At 49.3% G+C, this 20,596-nt stretch overlaps 1 protein-coding gene across 2 annotated transcripts in view; it reads right to left on the reverse strand.

Moving 5' to 3' along the window:
• The window catches only part of ZC3H3 (zinc finger CCCH-type containing 3), a 369,357-nt gene that overhangs the window by 93,079 nt on the left and 255,682 nt on the right, over positions 1 to 20,596 (reverse strand). For both annotated transcript variants that reach the window (XM_019528254.1, XM_019528255.1), the window contains exons 6-8: positions 11,297 to 11,381; positions 8,951 to 9,109; positions 5,546 to 5,615 (exon numbers count right to left, since the gene is read on the reverse strand). In XM_019528254.1, the coding sequence (XP_019383799.1) occupies positions 5,546 to 5,615; positions 8,951 to 9,109; positions 11,297 to 11,381 (314 nt within the window). The remainder of the gene's footprint in view (positions 1 to 5,545; positions 5,616 to 8,950; positions 9,110 to 11,296; positions 11,382 to 20,596) is intronic.

Genomic DNA, 20,596 nt, shown 5'->3' on the forward strand with positions numbered 1-20,596 from the left:
AAAAAAAAAAAAAAAAAAAAAAAAAAAAGAGCTATGTCTCCAAAACTGCTGGTTCGTACAGGAAGTGCAATTTTCCCTGCTTGGCTGTAGCAAGCACCTCCTGGCAACGGAAAACCACTTTCCTTCCTCTGCTGAATGGCTTCACCTGTCTTTCTCGTTGGGTTTGTACTTTGATGAATGAGGCAAACATCACCTTTGCTAGTAATCACACAGGTTAACAGGAAGCTACAGCAGTGAATACCGGAGTCGCCTCTTGCTTTGGGAAGGCTGCTCCCTGCAGCTATAAATCACAGTGAATGGGCTCCGGACTCAGCAGAGTGGCTGCTTCTCTTCCAGCCCACGCTGACGGCAAGATGGCAACCAGGGGCCTCTGCGTTGTTCCAAGGAGATGAGGGCCGGGGAAATCCTCTTCCCCCCTCCAGCAGCACGACGCACGTTCCTGGAAACGTGCTCTCAAACGCTTGGGTCATTAATCCACAAGAGCAGCCTGGTGTTTTGGATCTTGGGATACAGAGGCTTGCTGATACAATCACTACCCACTCCAAGGACCCTTTGCTAGTGCTATGGGGAAACAACCCCTAGAAAAGAAACTCAAGAGATGTGTAATAAAACCACGTAACGCTGTTCTTCTAGCTGCATTCCTGCAAACTTGCTTTTAAGGCATCCTTAAATGCTGGATCACTCAGTAGTTGCAAATAAAGGTTGAGAATATCCATGGGCCAAAATCACTGCATTGCTACTCATCATGCTGTGTTACTAGGGATGGTTGTTTCTAATCTGGTGTGAGGCTATTTCAATGAAACGCCAATGCTCTGCCTTTAAACAACGGGCATGGCATCATGACACAAAAGGGAACCCCCTGCTCCCTCGGGACCAGCAAAGGGCCAAAGTCACCAGCCATATTGAACTCAATTTTACTACCGTAACTCCAGTAACTTTTCCTCTTCCAGTTCTCTGCAAGAACCACTGGCAAGGATGTAAACTCAGCTTTCCTGCGCGTGGTGCATCCCACACGGACCCCAAACATGGAATTAGCAGGGAACTGCCCCACCGCTACCATCCACCAGACCTACTGCTCACCCTGGAGCAGCCCAACAGACAGCACAACTCAGCGCTGCCGCCCCCCCATGATATTGCCCCTCACAACCGGGCCCCGTTTGGGGAAGTCTCAGCTCCTGCAGTTTCCTGACATGGCTCCCAACACACGGAAATCTCATTCAAAACTCTTCCAGCCTTCATGGTGTGAGAGAACAGCTCGAAAGCAGGACTCGAGTACCCTTTGGACGTTCAGAAACCAAGAGGCAAAGGGAAAAAACCAACATGAGCTACTTCGAAATGACTCCAGCTAATGTAAGGAATTGGGGCACTTGACTCATGAGCTCTGAGGGTCTGACAAGACTGAAACCTGTAAGGGCCACATCTTTCCTGAGGCCAAATGGCCTCTTCTGTTTTCCTGGTGAGTTGTACACGTGTGTATACACACATGCACACACACCGGGGCAGAAACCCCCCTTGCATTAATACGGGGGTGTAGGTCATAGTCGTGCCAGTCTAAGGACACAGACAGATGAGGTTCATTGGGTAAATCCCATACCTTTTTTTAGACCAACTCAAATAGTTAGAAACATTCTTCTTTGCAAGCTTTTGGGTATAAATACCCTTTGTTGGGCTGAGGAAGCATCTGCAGTTGGTGTGTGCTCTTCCTTGCATTAATGGCATTTGTTACGCAGCAAGAAAGTGATGCATTGAGGGATGCCGTACCATAATTCATAACTGGCTTCCCAGGCCAGTTCAATAAATCCTCAGATCGACAAAGGACAAACAGACTAGTTTTCAAGGGTCTTTGGCTACTTCCCTCAAAAAAGCTGAATTTCCCAACATTTTGGCGCACCCTCTCTCATTTCGTGGTTGAGTTTTTCTGGGAAGCCTGTTAAAAATCAGAAGGATTTGCAAATGATGGTGGTAGAAAAACTACCCCTGGAGTCCAACTGTGCTTAAATGTCTTCCCAACAATTTCTCTCTCTCCATCTCCAAAATGTCCCGGCTGAGATCCTCAACACGCTTCATTTGGTGAGCTTGCAGACAAGCACCTTCCAGATTTGTGGGGGGAGGCCTAGAGGGAATTCTCCAACGGGATGTAATACGAACAGCCTGAGATTCCTCCTATTACGGCCCTGCCTTAGTCCTGCATGCTGATTCAGGACAGCACAAAAGCACATGCTTAAATGCAAGCGTCCTGACTGTATTCTGGTCATGCCCGGAAACTCCACTTAGAATCCAAACAGCATCATGGAAAAGAGGCAACACCTTTCCAGAGGTTTAAGGGCTGCTTGGGACCAAGGTAGCTTAAAAGCGGACTCAGAAACGGCCTCCGAAGAGTCCTGCTGAGAGGGGTGGAGCTGGGGAGGGAGGAAAGGTGGTTTCTTAGCCAGACTTTAGCACGGGACTTTCCCTTGACAGATGTTTCTTCAAGTTTTCCACCACTTGCCATAGGGTCCGACTCCCCGTGCATCAGTGCCCTGCACAACTGCCCTGCCATAAGTGAGCAGCACCGTTTCATTGCTCTGCCCCGATAGTTTCTACCTCCAGGCTCTTCCTACAACCATTGCCGGCGGCTGCACTTCTAAGGAGTGATGCTCACATTCATATGGAGGAAGGTCGAATCATTTTATGTTGCCTTTTCAACTAAAAACAGGCCTGGGCGTGACCCCACGCATGGGTTGAGAAAAGAGGATAACAAATGGTGGGTGGGGGGAAATGCCGAGTCGGGTGAGAGAGACAGATGGGAAACGGATGGCAGGTGAGAGATGGACACATGGTAGTATTTATATCAGGGCAAATAAAAAGAGAAATGGATACGCGATGGACTGCCCTAATCCGGTGACTTGCACTTGAATCCGGGGTAGAAACATCCCAGGAAAAACCGGGGGTAAAGCTACCCCGGTGTAAGTGATGTCAGGGCACCATGTGTCCACCACTTATCCCTAGGTAGCCATTGGTGTGCTCACCTGCCACCTAGTGACCAGGTGCAGGAACAGCAGCCTGCTGAATGCAAACACCACCCCCCACCCCCAGCCGTACGTCTGTTCGCTCCCAATCCTGGTGTACTTTATACCAGAGTAAGGAATGATGTAAAACTGCAGCCCTCTGAATGTCCTGTGTCCTGGCCCTGAATGCCACAGCAGTGGGTCATCTAGTCTTGGAAAGGAGGGCAGGAGGGTCCTTTGCCCTTGAAGTTGTGAACGTGGGGAAACCAATGGTGACAAGGTTATTTCAGGGGCCCAGCTGGAGGGATGAGGGATTACACAGCACTGGGGACCAGACAGGTTACTTTCAGATATTTGAGCATCAGGGATTACCCTGAAGGCATAGGCTCTGCAGTGGAGTGCCAAGCTGCTGCTAGACCCCTCACAACACCCTGAGCCACCCTTAATATATCTTAAAAAGAATAAACCACCAGGCTGCTTGTCTTAATCCTCCTCATCGCAGCGTGCTGGAGGGCACAGAAGCGGGCACACGGCGGACAGGGAACCACACAGCAACTTATAGCGGATAGATCCAGGACTTCACCAATGAATACCTATGAGGAATGCCCCTGACGGCCCCAGAAAAACCAAAGAACAAATGCAGGCTGAAAGGCTTATTAAATACGCCTTTGGACTCTGCCAGCAGCCAGCACCTGAGGAAGGGGAAGGGTCCTGCTGTAGGCCTCTGAGGAAGAGGAAGGGGAAGGGTCCTGCTAGGCACATGGGGGATAATCCCCTCGCCTCCAGGGGAGCTCCAGAAGTTGGAGCTCATCTCAGGCCCTAACGTGTAAAGTAAAAGGCCCCTTGTGAAACACCCAATGACTCTGGACACTCACACAAACGTCCGCTCCTTTTGTGCATCTTGTCATTTCTTGGCTGTGGAAGTGAATTCTCAGGTCCAATTACACACCATATAAAATTAATTTCCTTCCAACGGTTATGATTTCTCCATTGCATCGCTCCTTGTTCTTGTGCGGAGCACAAGTCTCTGATCTAGCATCCTTAGACAGGTCTTTAGGTGATAACCCGAGGCGCGGCATGCACAGAAATGTACAGCACATCAGCACAATGTGCAATTCCACTGAGTCCTGTGCTAACCGTGAACGTGGCTTAAAGAGCCAGAGAAAAACAAGTCAGCTGCTGAAAACTGCCCTTATTCCAAATGCTGGTGAGACACGGGGGAGCAGGGGTTAACTCCTTTGCAGATCTCCCTGGATTCATTAAAGCTTTGCATTGTGGTCACCTGAATGGCACAGTGGACCACGAATGGGAAAGCGAGAGGTGTTTGGCCAACAGGCAAAGGAGAAAAAAGGAAGTGGAAGGTGATTGACGGAGGTATTTTTGACTGATCCATGGCATAAGTAGCAAAAACCAAGGCTTCCTGATGCATCGGCTCTCTGATGCTTTGATTCTTGTAATGCCTTGGCCTCTCAGCACTTCAAGTTGTGCCAGCGTTGCTTTAGGCAAATTAAGATGCCAGGACTGCATACATTTGGGCTAGGAGAGTTATCAAGTAACTTGACAGGTTGGCGAGTCGTTATTTAGGGACCGTTCGAGGGGGGCCTTTTCCTGTTGAAGCAGAACACAAGGGATGCAGCGTATATCACTTACGCAGAACCATGGCTGAGCGTGGTCTCAAACCTGCTGGCTCGTAGGTCATTCCCTCTTAGCTTTTGTCATTGGCTCATCATCTGGGACTTGAAAACAGCTCTTTCACATTCATCCAGGCCTCAATTCAGCAAAACACTTAAGCACGTGCTTAAGTCCGGCCTGACTCAGCAAAGAACTTAATGCCTTTGCTTTAAGCACGTGTTTATGTCTCACAGGCAGCTGTTTAAGTGCTCTTCTGGATCAGGACCTATCTGAAGTCCTAGCCAGTGAGCAAACATTAACCTGCTAAATTATCAACCAATAATCGCTAAAAGAAAATCTAATTATCTCTCAACCTTACTCTGCGTAATAAAACCAAAGAGCCCCAAACACATCTAAGCAGAGGGGAAATGATGATGAAATTAAAAATCATTCTGCCAGACAGTTTCATTGTCTCACTTTTTAAAAAAAGTTAATTTATGTCTAATAGCTACTCTACATTCCAACATCCTCTTCCTCTGACCCCAGGCACAAGTGATTTAGAGGAAGGCACGATCTTGCCGAGACCGCTGGAGTCAGAGGTAGGAAAGGCGATGTCCGGGTGCTTGCGTTCTGATCCCAGGAGTTTAAACACCCCTTTGCCCAACCTCTGTTACTGTTGCTGCCAACAGCCCCAGGTGCTCATGTCGCAAATTTGCTGCTTAATGCACTAATATACTGATTCACCAAGCTGGTTTAAGAGGCACACTCTACTCTCATTATAAGCTATGACCCTGTAATGAGCCTGAACAGCTTGGCAAGCAAACTACAAATGAACTCTATTTGAAACACTCTGTAACATAGACTTCCCTACAACCATCATAAATGCTGCCTCCTCAGGTCAGCTCTCTAATAAAGCCAGAATGTGTTCATCAGAAACCCATACAGACCTTATCTTTAGAAACTTGGTGGGAAAATGAACACGTCCCGTCAGTCTTCTTGCATGTACCACGGAGGAACCTGCCAAAGAACCAGAAAGGGGGTGAGGGAGGAGGGAGAGATTAGGAGCATTATAAACACTTCACAGAGCATGCTATTTTAAACGCAGAGTCTATCCCCTGCGCACCATTTCATCCTTGTACTAGCCCGAGGCACGGCTCAACTGAAGACACACAACTGCTCTGCACATTTTCTTCTAAGCCCATTTCACATGCCAAACTGGAACTTCTCTTTCACCCTAACAGAGCAGCTGATGCTTCTTGAAAGATTTCTATTAACAACTAGGGGGGTTACTGGAAACCAGAGACAAGCCTGTACCACAACGCTGGGAAGTAGAGTTAGAAACGCCCAAGCTCAGCAGGATTACGGGAGAGCCCAAGGACCTTGTGTTATGGGCTGATCAAAACCAGAGCAAGGCTGGGTTGTAAGTCAGAGAGCTGGGTCTGGTGGAGAGAGGGGATCAGACATGTATTTTGGGTGCACACCAGAGTTCAAGGACAACCTTCTAAAACATGAAGGCATGCAGATCCAGGGCCTGAAGTCACCCGCATCTACATGCCACAGTGACAGCAGACTTGTAAGTACAAATAGACACTTTGGTTCAGAACCAAAAATGCCAGTTACTGCAATCCTTTCATCAGGTTCTTCCCATGGCGCATGTGGCTCTACAACTCCAACCAAGTACTCTGGGCAGGGGGATTTTCTGTCCACTCTCGCTCGCTCGCTCTCGATAAAGCAGGGTGTAAATTTGCAAAGCTCTCTGAATGATTTTCAACCACAGGTGCAGGGCTTTGAAGAAGAACCCTCTCTAAAGGAATAATTCAAGGAGTTTTATTTGTAAAAAAATATTATCGTATTAGCATCTGAATTAAAATATACGTACCATACTTTACAGTTGTATTTGTTTTTTTAAAAGCTTTGCCTGACACTATGCTGAAGGAGAAGGATCTGGCCGTATCCTTCAAAGATCCCCTGGATAAAGTGTTGTTCCTCATAGCTACGAGTCTCATCCTGGATATCCCAAAGTGATACATATACGCTTCAGTTCAATTCAGTGAGCTGTCCCAGAAATAATCCGTCAAAGGCAAGTAAGATGCACCCAAAGGAATCATTCAGGGTGTTGATACCCCATGCTATTTGCTACCCTTGTCTCTCCCGGCCCGATTACAATACGGTTTCTACATAAGCAGACAGGGACATCCGGAGTGGAAATCAAGAGTCCGCATGGACTCTGTTTAGGAGAGTAATGTAGCTAAGTGTACTTTCCCTTCCTGAAAGGGACATATTTTAGGTAGGCAAAAATGATGGGTTTCTGGGTGGTTTTATTTGAAGTCTAGCAGGCAGTCCATAGCAGCTGGCTTCCTTTTGTACAGTCATTTTACTTGCAGCCTCTTGGAAGTAAAGTGTCAGGTACATGCACCCTCACCCACTGGCTTGCACACCTCGTGCTTTTGGTTCAGACATGCTAGCTCTGCCTGATGACGTGGAACTGGAAGGCCCGATCCTGCAGGGTACCAAGCACCTTCAAAACATCGAAGGATTGGGTACGATTCTCCCAGCGTGGCGTAACACTGAGCAGTGGAATGTCTTGGAAGCAGAAGGGATGTTGATGCCTTATGTGCCATTAACAGGGGGCAGGGAACACCATACACTTTCCCTTGCGCGTGGCCTGCCCTCAGCATGAAAAATCAGGCTTAGTGGCATCTACCCCAAAGCAAATTTAACTCCATGTTAAAAGGAAGTTGTCTCTCTGGGATTAGCAACAAAGCCATGCTTAACTATAGCACAGGTTCCTCCCATCTCTGCAGGAGCAGTAGGATGATGCCTGCCATATTGCTTGTGACTAAGGTCACTGGGCTCAGTCCAGGGGCACCTGGGAGAAACAACTGCCCGTGACACACAGAAAGGACACATGAGCTGAGGTCAAGATGAGGCACATGCCATCTAACTATGAAACTACAGGCAGGGCTCCTAGGAAATGGCTGGTGAGCTCAGCGCTGCAGTGACAGAACAACCCCAATCAGGTGCAGGCACATGCAGGGTTGTGAGATGACAATGGCTGCAACAGGGTCCACATATCTTCTTTCTTCTGGGGCTTCAATGAGGGGAAGTTCCCCTGAGAGAGCTGGTGCGGGCCACACCTCCACCAAAAGACTTTTCTCCTCTATGAAGCTGAGGGGACAATGACTTATTACTGGTCTTATTCTTTGCCCATTAATTGGAGGCATAACTTGCTTTTGGGCTGAAGCCATGAGGGCAGAATAAGGATAGGAAGGGAGGAGGTGGAGGATGCATTATTTCATGGTAGCTTTCAACTGCAGGCTCACAAAGCCTCGGCTGGGATGATGCATTTGGGGCTGGTCCTGGGTTGGACTAGATGTGACCTCCTGAGGTCCCTTCCAACCCTCATTTTTTCATGATGCAACCAAAATCCCTGACTACTGGGACCATCCATGTCACCTGTCCAGTGGGGGCAGAGAGGCTGAATAGGGCTGATGAATACATCACTTCCAGTGGGGCTAACCCATTTTTGCCTCAGTTTCCTCATTTGCAAAACTGAGCAAGCACCAGCTTCACAGAGGCAAATAAGCAGAAAGAATTACTACACTTAGGAGATGTGGAACTCCAAGCCCGTGGCTAAGTATGAATTTTGATCTTAACTATGCTGCGCCCAGCAACTGCTTTGATCTTTTGCCTTATATTGCAAGACTTGAGCCACTGCGGCTTTATGGATGCTGTGCTATCGACTTCATGTTTGTAAGACATGCAAGTAGTTGTGACTGCTAAAAGTGGTTTGCTTAAAAACTTTGCCAAAGAAAGCTCAGGTCTCCTCCATCTCAAATGACCCATATATTAAAGCATTTTTCTCTCAGGCACACACTAATTATGTAGTGCTCTACTGTCATGACACATGCTCTCGGTACCATATTTTCTGGCATACAACATGCCCTGGAATAAGATACACATCTTATTTTTGAAAGGCAGAATGAAGGAAAAAATGATCTTTCCTTGTGGTAACCAAGTAGCAGCAGCAGTGAGGGAGCCAAAACTGCGTGTTGCTCTACTCCTTGTGGATCACATGCAGATTTTACTTTTGCTTCTGGCCAGCAAGCAACAGAAACTGCTCTTACCATATTTCCTGTATAGAATGCACACATCAACTTCCAGCAGCCGGTTTCTGGCCAAAAAAAGAGTGTGTTGTATGTGAGAAAATATGGCGCTATGTGAATTCTTGCTGTTGTTATTTGGATGGATTCACTATGCAGGCTCTGTGTTCCCTCTGCGTGCCAGCATGCCAGGAGAAAGCATAAGGGGGCATCTTCAAACACAAATGCTTACTGTGCCTGTGTCCGTACCTGGTGCAGACAGCTACTTTCTCCGGATCGTGGATGTAAGGACAGCTCTCCCCGCGGTTACACTTGCCGAACCGGTTGTAGTACATGCAATACTCCTTCTTCTTCTCTTTCTTTTGCTTGGCTTGACGAATGATGGCTAAACTCCGCTGAACAGCTCGGCTAAATGGAGGGAAACACAGGCATTCAGGTAACACGCCTAACTTCAATGCAACACCCTACAACACGCTAGGATGCTCTCCCGCTGGCAAAGGACAGAGCTTAAGATAAGTGCGTACAAAAATCCTAGCGTGAGTGAGGAGTCCAAGAGCCATTTGCAAAAAGGCCTAAGGCATGGTGGAGCCTAAGTCTCAGTGTAAGTTAATGTTTTACCTCAAGCCCAGGACTGGGCCCTCCCTGAGGACTGTCCCCCCACTGGCGTCTCAGTATCCTGGTGCACCTTGGCTAGTGCCCAGGACAGATGACAATCCCCACCCCAGGGTGGCCCATGTGGAGTCCCCTAGGCATGTGTTTCTTTCAGACTCGGTGTAAAACTAGAACATGAAGTCCATATTGGGCTGGAAAGAGATGTCACTATTATTTTGAACTGGCCTGTCACAACAGAGTAATGGCTGATGACTGATATCTTAGTTTACAGCTAATTTAAGTGGAACGGGACAGTTCGGTGAAGCTGTTAGAAGATACGGTGCTGCTACGGGGATACACACGCACAGCTCCTTCCTCCAGTTCTCTTGACTTTTGCATGTGTTGCTTCTTTACAGACCAAGGATGAGTAAGCATCTCCACTCATCATGCCCAGTCCCCTACCAAGTGCCCGAAGATATAGGAGGCTGGCCCTATGAGCACACCCCAACATAACCTCTGATCCGGAACAGCAGATCTGCCTGGGAAAAGTGGATGTTTACTGGTTGCCTGGAGTTTTCTTAAATTAAACTCCTCGCAATGCGGAGAGAGCCTTAGGCAGCTGTAAAACACTGAATGCACAAGTGCCTCCTCTGCCCCCGCAGGCCTGCTCCCGGCTTCAGCGCAAGAGGAACAGCCAACTTCTCAGTTACAAATGGCCTTCCTCCGAAAATGCCTGGGGGGGGAACACGCAGCACGTGCCAGCACGGGACAAGGCAAACAACAGCTTGGCTCGAGGCTCATCCAAAAAGGGAAGATTCCTTGGGGAGGTCATGGCATTCAAAAATGGCTCCTCTGTATTCGCTGTATCTGCTTCATGCATTATCCAGTCAGAGCTGCAGAATTTACTGACCTAAATACGTGACTCTTTCCTTTCAGCCCTGCGTAAGCCCGTGAGCTGGATTTTACTGCTAAGTAAATTCTGATAGCAGATTTTTTCACTGTTAGTAATGCGCTGAAGTGAGAAAAGAAGCCAGCTTGACTCTCCGTTTCCAGCGGAAATTATTTGGGCAAGCTGAAAAGCTACTACTTAATATCCAAAAAGCGAGGAAGCTGACACCGGAGAGTCAAAAACAAGCGCAAAAGCCCACCTGCCTGTTTTTCCAGAGGATAATCTCACTGATGCGTCAAATGTCTGAGCCGTCAGATACCTCTTGGACGATAACAGAGTGTTAAATATTAAGTGCTTTGCTCTCCTTCAAGTAAAGTCAAATTAAAGGGCAGCCAGAACAGCAAGGATCAAACATGCATGGTAGGAAAGCAACCTTGGAGCAATTTTAATCTATTAAAAGCAAAGGGATCAGGCCTGCAGGAGGAAATGCGTCAGGTTCCTCTGAAAGGCTGCGTGTCTGTGGTCCAAAGGAAAGGAAAGGCATAAGAAGGGCCGTGCAGGGTCTTGCATGGCGGGAACAGGCAATCACATTATAATGCTGTTTTGATTGCCAATGATGGTGACCGGCCAGCTCAGTGGTAAGGGGCCAGCACTTGGATTACAGCCGCCCCCATGCACCAACACAATTCCAGCAACGTTTGCTGCTTGGACAGAGCTGCCCATGGCCTTCATTAGGAAGCTAGAGGGGGAAAGCATAGCTATTTCCAGTGCTAAGGCAACCCGGCAGCTTCAGAAGCAAAGGAAAGCAGAGAAGCTCTTCCACATGGAGATGCATGAGCACAGCAATGACGGCTTTTCTCTAGAACCAGCTTCAAATTTGGGGGGGCAACTCTGTATTGCATCCAGGGACAGAGTTGGGTAGCTGCTGGAAAACGCACACACTTCTGTCTCAGAAACCTCAGAGCGGATGGCAGGAGAAATCCAGCAGCTTAGCAATTCAGAGGCCCTATCTGAATCAACGGATGGCTCGATCACAGCCTTCCTGTCCCATCCTGCGCACAAAACGTCCGCACCCTTCGAAGGGCAGTACACCACGCTTTACTAGCAATACAGACCTTGCAATGTAACGGCTGGTGGCTGATCGATTCAGACAGCTGGGAGGAGAATGGCCAGGACCGCTGGGTGTACAATCCAACCTTGCTGTTCAAGGAGAGAGAGAGAGAGAGAAAAAAAAGGCACGCACTTGTTACAAGCCACAGAGCCAAGAATTCGGCTGGAATTCATGAGATAATCGATAAGAGACTGAGTAACACCCGGGAGGTGGGGTGCAGAGTTCACGCCGGGGTGAGCGCATCTTTTGTGGGCCAAGAGGGTGGTGATGCTGTAGGTCATTTCCTAGCAAGAGCAAGGGAAACGAACCACATGGGTGCCTGGGTACTGGCAGCTTGGTGGGAACGAGGATTTCCCCCAAGAACCAAGGAAGGAAACTCAGAGCCCCCCCTCACCCCAGGCTGCTAAAGGCAGCCCTCCAAAACTCTGCTCGGGGATGCCCAGTGCGTTCCCTGATGTTCGCAGCGACTGACTCCTGCAAGTGCATGCACATAATTAAATTGTCCTTGACTGGCATATGAAAGAGGGAATTAAAAAAAAAAAAAAAGGGGGCCTGTATCTTGGAGCTCCAGGTGGTAAGAGTGCAGCTCAGTCACTCACCTGCCAGCCCGAGTGTGTTACCGAATGAGTGAGTGGAATTTGATAGCGTGTCAATGAGCTCTCCCTTCGCTCGAGCTGTCACTCGGCCCGCCGGTGACGGCACAGCCCCATCTGTTCCATGTGCAAATAAAACGCTGGCGCAGTCGCAATCCGGGAGCGGGTGTCACATGCCTGTCTATCAGAGGCATCAAACAGCCCAGCCACAGGGCGAAAATGAAAGCAGTCAGTCACTGCGAACATCTGGACGGCGAACAGATTGATACAATTTGCCGACAACTGGATTTGATTTTGCTGCAATCTAATGGAATATTAACTGGGCGCTTAAGTTGCTGTTCAATGTATTTTGCATTTTTTTCCCCTCTTTCTTAACTTTACTTTCTTGCTCCTCACCCCTTCCCCCCGCCTCCCCACCTTGCCGAGCCCGTCTCGCTGTGGGAGTTTTGACAAGAACAGCTAGGCACCTTTTCAAATAGTTTTCAGCGTTAAAAAATGCACATAAACTAGCTTGCTTGAAAAGAGGTACTAAAACCAAAACATGTTGGAGTGGAAAGGTGCTAAAAAGTTCAAGCGAATCTGTATTGAACCTAGAGAGCAGAAGGTGTTTAGCATTTTGCAAAACTTTCACTTCTTGGGGAATTAAAAACAAAAAAAATCCATGCTTAACTAAATGAATAAATAAAGCACCGACTTAGCTGTTCCTGCTTTGATAGGGGCCCACGTGCGAGGCTCCCGACACCCTGGAAATGCTATGAATGCTAGCATGAAGCCGATCCTACATAATGAACTGTACTTCATATGCCTACCGCGAACTCGCCCACACCGGGGGCTGCACGGCTGCAGGAGAATAAAAACAACTCTCATGCTCCTTTGGAAGTTGCTGGGGTATTTGAGAGCCTCCACGATCCAGGCCACCATTCATCTCAAGCAGGCACTTAGCTTTCTTTGGGACCATTTAAGCACTTTGCTGAATAAGGATGGAGCAAAGAATTAGCATAAGTGCTCTGCTCTCTCCTCTTGACCCTATGTGCAGAGGGGATGGAATAAGGAGAGAGAGAGAAGCAAACATTTTTGGATATCATGGGCACAGTTTTCAGACGGCTGTTTCCAGCAATGTTTTCCCAGACTGGCAGGAGTCCGAGATGGCAGCGACGCGTCCACCTGCAGCTCAGTCCCTAGAGCGTTGGGCTTTAGTTGCTGGTCTCTTCTCCAATATAAATCAGGCACCCACTTAGGGTTTCATTCCTCGTTCTCCTATCCTCGCACAACGAATACACTATGCTAAGATCAAAGCTTTGCACTTCGACAGCAGCCTGGCTCCGACCGTTGCAAGGTGTTGGGCAGACACCCTGCACAAGGAAGCCTCCTCTTTCCTATGTCACGGGGGAGAGTGGAGGCAGTAAAGAGGTGCTTAAATAGTGCTGAGCCGGGGACAAGTCCAGCCAACCAAGCCAGGAGCTGAACTCAGGGCTGATACGCGGCAGATGTGGAGAGGGATACACATGCTTATGCGGTAGGTGCTTAGGTGGAGGAACCATTGCTGCACTGCAATGGCTGGACTGAGCTGTCCAGCGAGACACCAGGATGCGACAGATGCCTGCTCTGGGCCGCGGAGTGGTATAGGAAGGGAAAGTCAGGCTGCAAGGCTCTTCATTACCTGCTGGCAGCCCTCTCCACTTGTCGTGCTCCATCTCCCCCCGTCTTGACCCAGCATGGTGCATGGACAGCTGCAGGGGAGGTGGGGAAATCATGCCCTCACTTCAAAAGCTTCGGAGACAGCCCAGCTCACAGCTCAGGGCCTGAACTCTCCAGGAAAGTCAAGTCCGGAGGAAAGTGTGCCCGGCTGAGAGCCGACAGCCAGGCCTGGGGAGCTGAGGGAGGCTCCATCATTTAGGTGCAAACAGCCCATTCGTGTGACTAATGGGGCTCATAAACGTGAGCGCCTCTCTCTGCCTATGCAACCACGCCAGCCGCCTGGGCACCGGCCCACACAAAAGAGCCGCTTGGGTGCAACCCGTGAATAAAAAGCAAAGAGGGCACGTGCAGAGCGCCTTTCACCCGGCCTCTGGAAGCACTTTCAGGAGGCTATTTATCAGCCTCATTTTACAGAAGGGGATATCGAGGTGAGGCAGAGCTCAAGTGATCCCTCGTAAGGACACGCTAAAAGTAAATTCCTAAACCGGGACCAGAGCCTGCTTTCTGCTCCACTGGATTCCCAGATTAAAACGCCAGGAGTGGGGAAGCGTTGTTACACTCATCTACTCTGGCCTCCCCTGTAACAAGCCCTTAATTAGGTCCAAAATTGGTGGGCTGACTTAGACAACGAAACAACTCATAAAAGCATCCATGCCGGGTTCATTAACGACAAGTGGCACAGAGCCTACCTGATCCCTGATGAAGGTGCTCCAGTGCTTAATTGCCCCGTGTACCTGGCTGCCAGCTTTAACTGGGGCAGCTTCAACTTTCAGCCAGTGCCTCCCTCATTATCTTGTCTGCCAGATATCAAACGGTCTCCTCTCCAGGTAGGCACTTAGAGACTTGCGAGTACATCGCTGCAACCCTCACTTTGCTAAGCTAAACTAACTATCACAGCGTCTAATATGTTTGTCAGACCTTGGATTTCACATCTCAGCATCTATAATACGTTTCTCAGACCTTGGATCGCCTTTTGCCATTCTTCCCAGTTTTCAACATCCTGTTTTGAGTGCAGCCATCAGGACAGGACAGGCTATTTCAGCCGTAGGTCTCTCGGCTGCAGCTTTTAATAATGCCTCCAGATATTTAATCCTCATGTGCAATTGCATGCAAAAGGCGTTTCTAGGTTACAAATGCATTCCTGCACCCGTAAGACAGGCTCTCTTTTAAATAATTTGGGCAGTCAAGTCTCAGCCATAGAGGAGCCATTATGGAAAGACAGATGCAAACTGTTTCCATGTAGCGCGTTTTGAATTTACTCACACACACGGAGCCAAAGGATTACGCATGGACTGAAAACACTTAAAACTGCCAAGAGATTACGGATTAAAAAATGTGCTACAAGGCATGGACAATGCACATTTTGCCCTGAGGGATTTTCCTATGAATAACTTACTATGAATAGCCCCCCCACTGAAACAATCTAGAGTCATTCTTTCCTCCTGAAAAGAGTCAGGGGTGGGGGGAGAAAGGATGCCTGGAGTTTTTAACTGATTTAACAAACCAACAGCTCAATAGCGGGACGAGACGCTGCTTCCGAGCGCTGCTTTCATTTTCACAAAGCTGCCTAATTACTTACCCAAAGTAGAGCAGCTCTGAAAACTATTTAAAAACTGCCTAAATATTTACCCAAGATGGAAACAGTCCATTGGGTACATAATGCTCTTGGTTAAGAAACTGCATAATTATGTATTTAGCCTTTTCCCATTTAACAGTCTGCAAGGGCTGAAGTCTAATCTCTCTTTTTTAATACAGCGGGATTTCCCCAGGAGAAATGGCTTCCAGCCCCATTTTATTTTAAGTGCAAAAGTAACATTTTGCAAATCTCAACAAGCCTCTAGATACCCATGGCAGGGTTAACACCCATCCAGACATGACGAAGCTACCCCGCGCTTTCAGAAGCTTATGGATGCCAGCAGGAAATACTGTCAAAAAAACCATCGGACTGAAATGCTCTGTAGTCACCGTTTGAAAAACAGGCCCCTTGTGCCGTGTCTCAGGCCAGTCAGCCAGAAAGCGGGACAGCCACAATCGCTGAACATTTGGACCGCTGCAATTAGCACTTACACTACACTTCAAAGAGCTTTGCGTCTCAACGATCACCTCCAATGCTCAAGGTAAAGTCTATCTATGCCCATGATTCCCAACAAGGGTGCCACAACAGCACCCTGGGGTGCCTTGAGATCCTTTCAAGGGTGCCACACAACATTAGGTGCGCACACACAATTCATGAGATAAATCCAGAGATTTCAAATAGGAATCTACAGTTGTGATCTCAGGTTTTTTGCAACAGAAAAACTGCTCCATTATTTTTCCGTAGCCAGCAAAGAGAGTGAAAATGAAAAGCTGGCATTTTCCAAGAAGTGCCTTGAGCCTCAAAAGGTTGAGAAGCACTGGGCTACACTATGCCCATTTTGCAGTTGGGCATACTGAGGAGGAGGACATGAGCAGCTTGGCTGAGCCAGTGCAAGGAGGAGGACTAGAGCACAATGGTTTTGGGCTCTCGCTGGCACAGGTAGGATGATGCCCCAGCTGGGCTGCCCAGGTGTTTTGGGACCCTGGCAGAGTGTCAGAGGTACACGTGGCAGCAGAGTACGCACGGCACATTCCCTCTGCCCTGTGGCAGCAGCGCAGCAGGTGCAGGGAGCAGCGGACGAGTTCATTTCGTAAACAGTGGTAATGACTCCAGTCCTCACTTTCTCGACTCTTCTCACTACCTCTCGTTAACGGAACCTGCTAATGCCGGGGTTCGCGGTGCAAACGTGTTTGCAGAGCCTGCCCGCGCCTCCGCAGCCAGCTCCCGAAGCCTCTGAAGTCAGAGCCCTCGGGGGCAGAGGAAGACTTCCAGAGGCAGATTTTACCGTAGATGCTTATAGCAGGGTAGGACGTGGGGAGAGAGGAGACTCCAAATGAGGTCCCCCTCCCCACCCAAAGCACTTGGTGCTTTACCAGAAAAGGTGCACAAAGCAGCTGTGGGAACTGGGTGGATCCTTAATTTAAGCCACGGCTGAAGCTCCGCTATTGCAAACCTCCCAAGGGACACACAGATAGGTTTCTTCCAGAGTCAGGGTCGAACCCTGGGGAAAGGACCTGGTCCTCTGCATAAAGCATCCTCTGAGAGGGGAAGCAGCAGTAGCCTAAGTAAATAAAAAAAAAAATACAGGCCTAATGCCGAATTGAGAGCTCCTGGATTGGCATGACTAATCACACCAGCTCCATACCGCTTCCCTCTATGACATGAAAGGCTCCTGGATGCACAGATATAAATCGATGGCACAGAAAGGACTCCTTCCCATGCGAACAGTCAGGAGGCAGCAGCCAAGGAGGTGGAGGGGGTGCAAACCGCATCAAGGAAATGCACATTAAGGGGTTTATAACTGATTGCACACAGCCCCGCGACAGTGGGCCGGGTAGCTGATATCCTGCGGCAGGGACCGCTGTTTAGCTTGCCTTTTTATTTGGTTAAAATGATACGGCCTGTCTGAGGTGCATCATCTGTAAGGAAACCCGCAGCCCGTGGAACAGGGCCGCTTCTCTTAATGCATCATCTGGGTCTGATGCCGCCTGCTCCGGCGGCTCCCTCCGTTATCAAGCGAGCGCGCCGAGAAGTGATTGTTGTACCTAACCCAGCTGTGAGACTCCGCGCGTCTCTCCAGAGGGAACAGGAGCTGTCATGTTCATTAAATGCATGATTACAGCTATGATTAATAGTGGGGTCTAGAGCCTAACTACTTTTCTTTCAATCCTTTGAATGAATCCACAGCCCAACCGCACAATAGTCTTGTTCAATCAATCCATCTACTTGAGGTTTGTTTTTTTTTTCTTTACAGAGCCCTTCGAGAAGCACCTTGCTCTAAAACTTCCTGGTTATTTCTACACAGGACAAAGAGGCTGGATTTACCCCTGCTTAAGCTGCTCCACCACCACAAAGCCCCTGGACCCTAAGGGCACGCTTTTCCTCTGACCTCAACACATTAATTCTGACCTCTGCCCCGAAGGTCACCACAGCAGAGGCCAGGCAAATAAAGCTTATCAAAGATCAAGAGATCCTTCATCTGCTACTCAGATCTCCACATCCCCTGGGGAAAAGGGCAGTGGGTCATTTCACTGATAGCTGCAGAAGCACAGGCTGGGGGAAAATAGTCCATGTCTTACAAGGTGCATTGGATAAAGAGCTGTGCGCAGCAGGTCGATGAACACGTGCATTCAGGAATCCAGCTCAACGCGTGGCCGGGGAGCGGAAGAAGTACTGAGATGCCAGCTGAAAGTCTGGGCATGGTTTCATTTTCTGCATACATGCCGTATACATTACCTATACACAATGAGGACAGCAGGCTTTGCCCTAAAATCAGCTGTGATTATTGCTTGGGTGAGAGCAATCAATAATCAGTCACATTACTCTGGAAGGAAAGACTGGCAGCAAGGATCCTCTTATTTGTATTACCACAGTGCCCAGAAGCCACACAGCGATGGACAAGGCTCCCTGTGCAAACGCGGAAAGGACTATTTGTGCACCCTACCCGCTTCGTATGTAGGGAAGTCGCTTTGCAAGGGAAGGGCTGGAGAGGAGGAGCTCGCAGCACAGCCAGAGTCAGAGCAGGGCACCATATAAACCCAGTATCCCTCTTTACCAGGCAAGACGGGAAGCGCAAGTGGCTCACAGGAGCATTTTAAAGACATGCAGATGGCCTTGGTGGAAGTGTCAGCCAAGGGGCCAAGGACTGACTGCACCAGAGAGGCTGGACCCAGCTACCCCCTTCTCAAGGCAGATGCCCCATATCAGGGCAGGGGGCGAGGTGCCATATTTACTCAAATCCAAGACAGGATCTTTTTCCCTCATTCAACATGGGGGGGAAAACCCCTTATCTTAGATTCGACTCCAAGGGGTGGGCAGTAGTTGCAGCTCCAACCCCGAGCCTGAGGTCAGAGCTGTAGCTGCTACTCCCCACAACTGCAACCTCCCCAAATTTAGATTATTAACACTTTGATAGATTTTCCATGTCTAGAATCTAATTACATCTTTGATTCAACGTCGTCTTGGGTTCAGGTGAAGGCAGTCGTTGCCCGTACTGCACCTGTTCTGTGGAGAGAGGCCCTGGGTGTCTAGTGTGGTCACCCCGACACCTTTCACCAACTCATTTTACTTGTTTGAAGCCCCACAAGGAAACCAAAATTAAACCAGCCCCTATGCACAGGTGACCACAAGCCCTCGTGCTGCCTTGGAGGTGAGGCAGATGCTGCTCTTGTGGGCCCTGTGTGCAGGGCTTCAAGGGGCTTTTCCAAGGTCCCCACGATTTTGCGGACTGTATAAGGGTAACGGCGCTCCCAAACGGCGCACTTTGTACTCATTCCCTGTCTGGCACTTCTGAACCATTCAACACCACTGGTTCTGCTGAACCCGGTTCACACACGACCTCAATGCACAGGAGACGTCTTCTTCTAACCACAGCAGTGCCTTTTATAGGTCACATTGTCCCTGTACTTTTCCCTCATGCTGCACAGGCAGCCTGCTTCGCGCCCAGCCAGCGATTCATTTCAGAAGGCTCCAGCTTTATTGCTGAACAAAAAGTTTTCCAGTTGGCACCAAGGAAATTTATTTCTTTAATTATTATTCATTTAAGTGGTTTCCACCGTTTCGGACAATCAGCACTAGTGGCTGCTGGGGGTAATTTATTTTACTCACCGGACGGCAAGAGTCCTCATTCCCGACGAGGTAGTGACAAAGCAAGGTAGAAGCTCATGTTTGAGGCAAGCAGCCACGCTCCACTCCCTGCCTTCACGCTCACCTCCTGGAGCTGCACCCTGGCTCCTGGGACAAGTCTGCGTGTCGATGAAAACAAGTCCTGAGCAGCCTGTTATTAGGGAAACGCACCCCTGGTTTAGGCAAACAGAAAACGCTCCATCGGTTCGAGGCTGCTCGATGTCCAAGCTTTGGAAAGACGTGCGTGGAACACCGAACCCTCCAAAACTCTCCTGATCTCAGTGCAAGCTCCCATCTGGGCCGCAGCAGCAAAATTATTTTGATCCAACTCAAAACCGCTTGGCCATTTAGAATTAGAAATGACAGAGTCCCTGCCCCCAGGAGCCTGCAGCCCCAGGGCTTCCCTACAGCCCAGCCTCGCAGTGTGCTGAAATGAGCCTGCTGGCAGGATGCTGAGCTCAACTTCGCTACTGGCCTAGATGAAGATACACGTTGTATTCAACCATGCAGCAGCAGATCCCTGATCAGACCCTTCCGGGATCCAGTCACTGCAAAACTGCAGGTTTTGGAGGGGAAAAGGGACGGGGGAGAGGGGCCAAGAGATCCCAGATAGAGGCTGTGCCCCCACTGCAGAGGAAGACAACCCCCCGCCCCCAACCCAGTCTGCACCAATGTAACCTGGGGGAAATTCCTTCCTAACCCCAAATATGGAGACTGGTTTGAGCCTGAGCGCAGGGGCAAGACCCTACAGGGTTGGTGCCAGCAGGAGCATTGGCACAGCCCTGTCCCCATCCCCAGCCAGGCCTGAGCCAGCACCCAGCACCTCTGGGGGATGCTTTAAAACCCCCTGAAACATGGAGCAGAAAGTCGGGGGGCAACCAGCAAAGCCCAGAAGTGTAAAAAATCCCCACAGTAGAATACAGGCATTGCTATGCCCAGACCATCCCTGACCAGCAGCCATTCAACCTCTTCTTGAACACCTCCCGTGATGGAGAGTCGATACAGGACACACAGCAGCTAAGCAGATTGGTCATATCAAACCCACAACCCTCCATGGACAATGCTGCTCTTAAAATCATAGAGAAGCAGGGCTGGAAGGGAGCTCCAGCAGTCACATCTAGTCCAACCCCTGCCTGAGGCAGGATCAGCCCCAAGCAAACCAGCGTAGACAAACAATAGTCGAAACTCGCCGTAAAACCCTACTGCCTAGGAAGCAGGTGATTGCAGAAGAGTGGCCGGTTAATGCAAGCGGGTGGCTCCCAGCAGACGGCTTTCCATCTAACTTCTAAGCAGCTGGGGAGCGCAAGCCACG

Source organism: Gavialis gangeticus, unplaced genomic scaffold, assembly GCF_001723915.1.
Source record: "Gavialis gangeticus isolate Ggan-Ray unplaced genomic scaffold, GavGan_comp1, whole genome shotgun sequence".
Classification (NCBI taxonomy): Eukaryota; Metazoa; Chordata; order Crocodylia; family Gavialidae; genus Gavialis; species Gavialis gangeticus.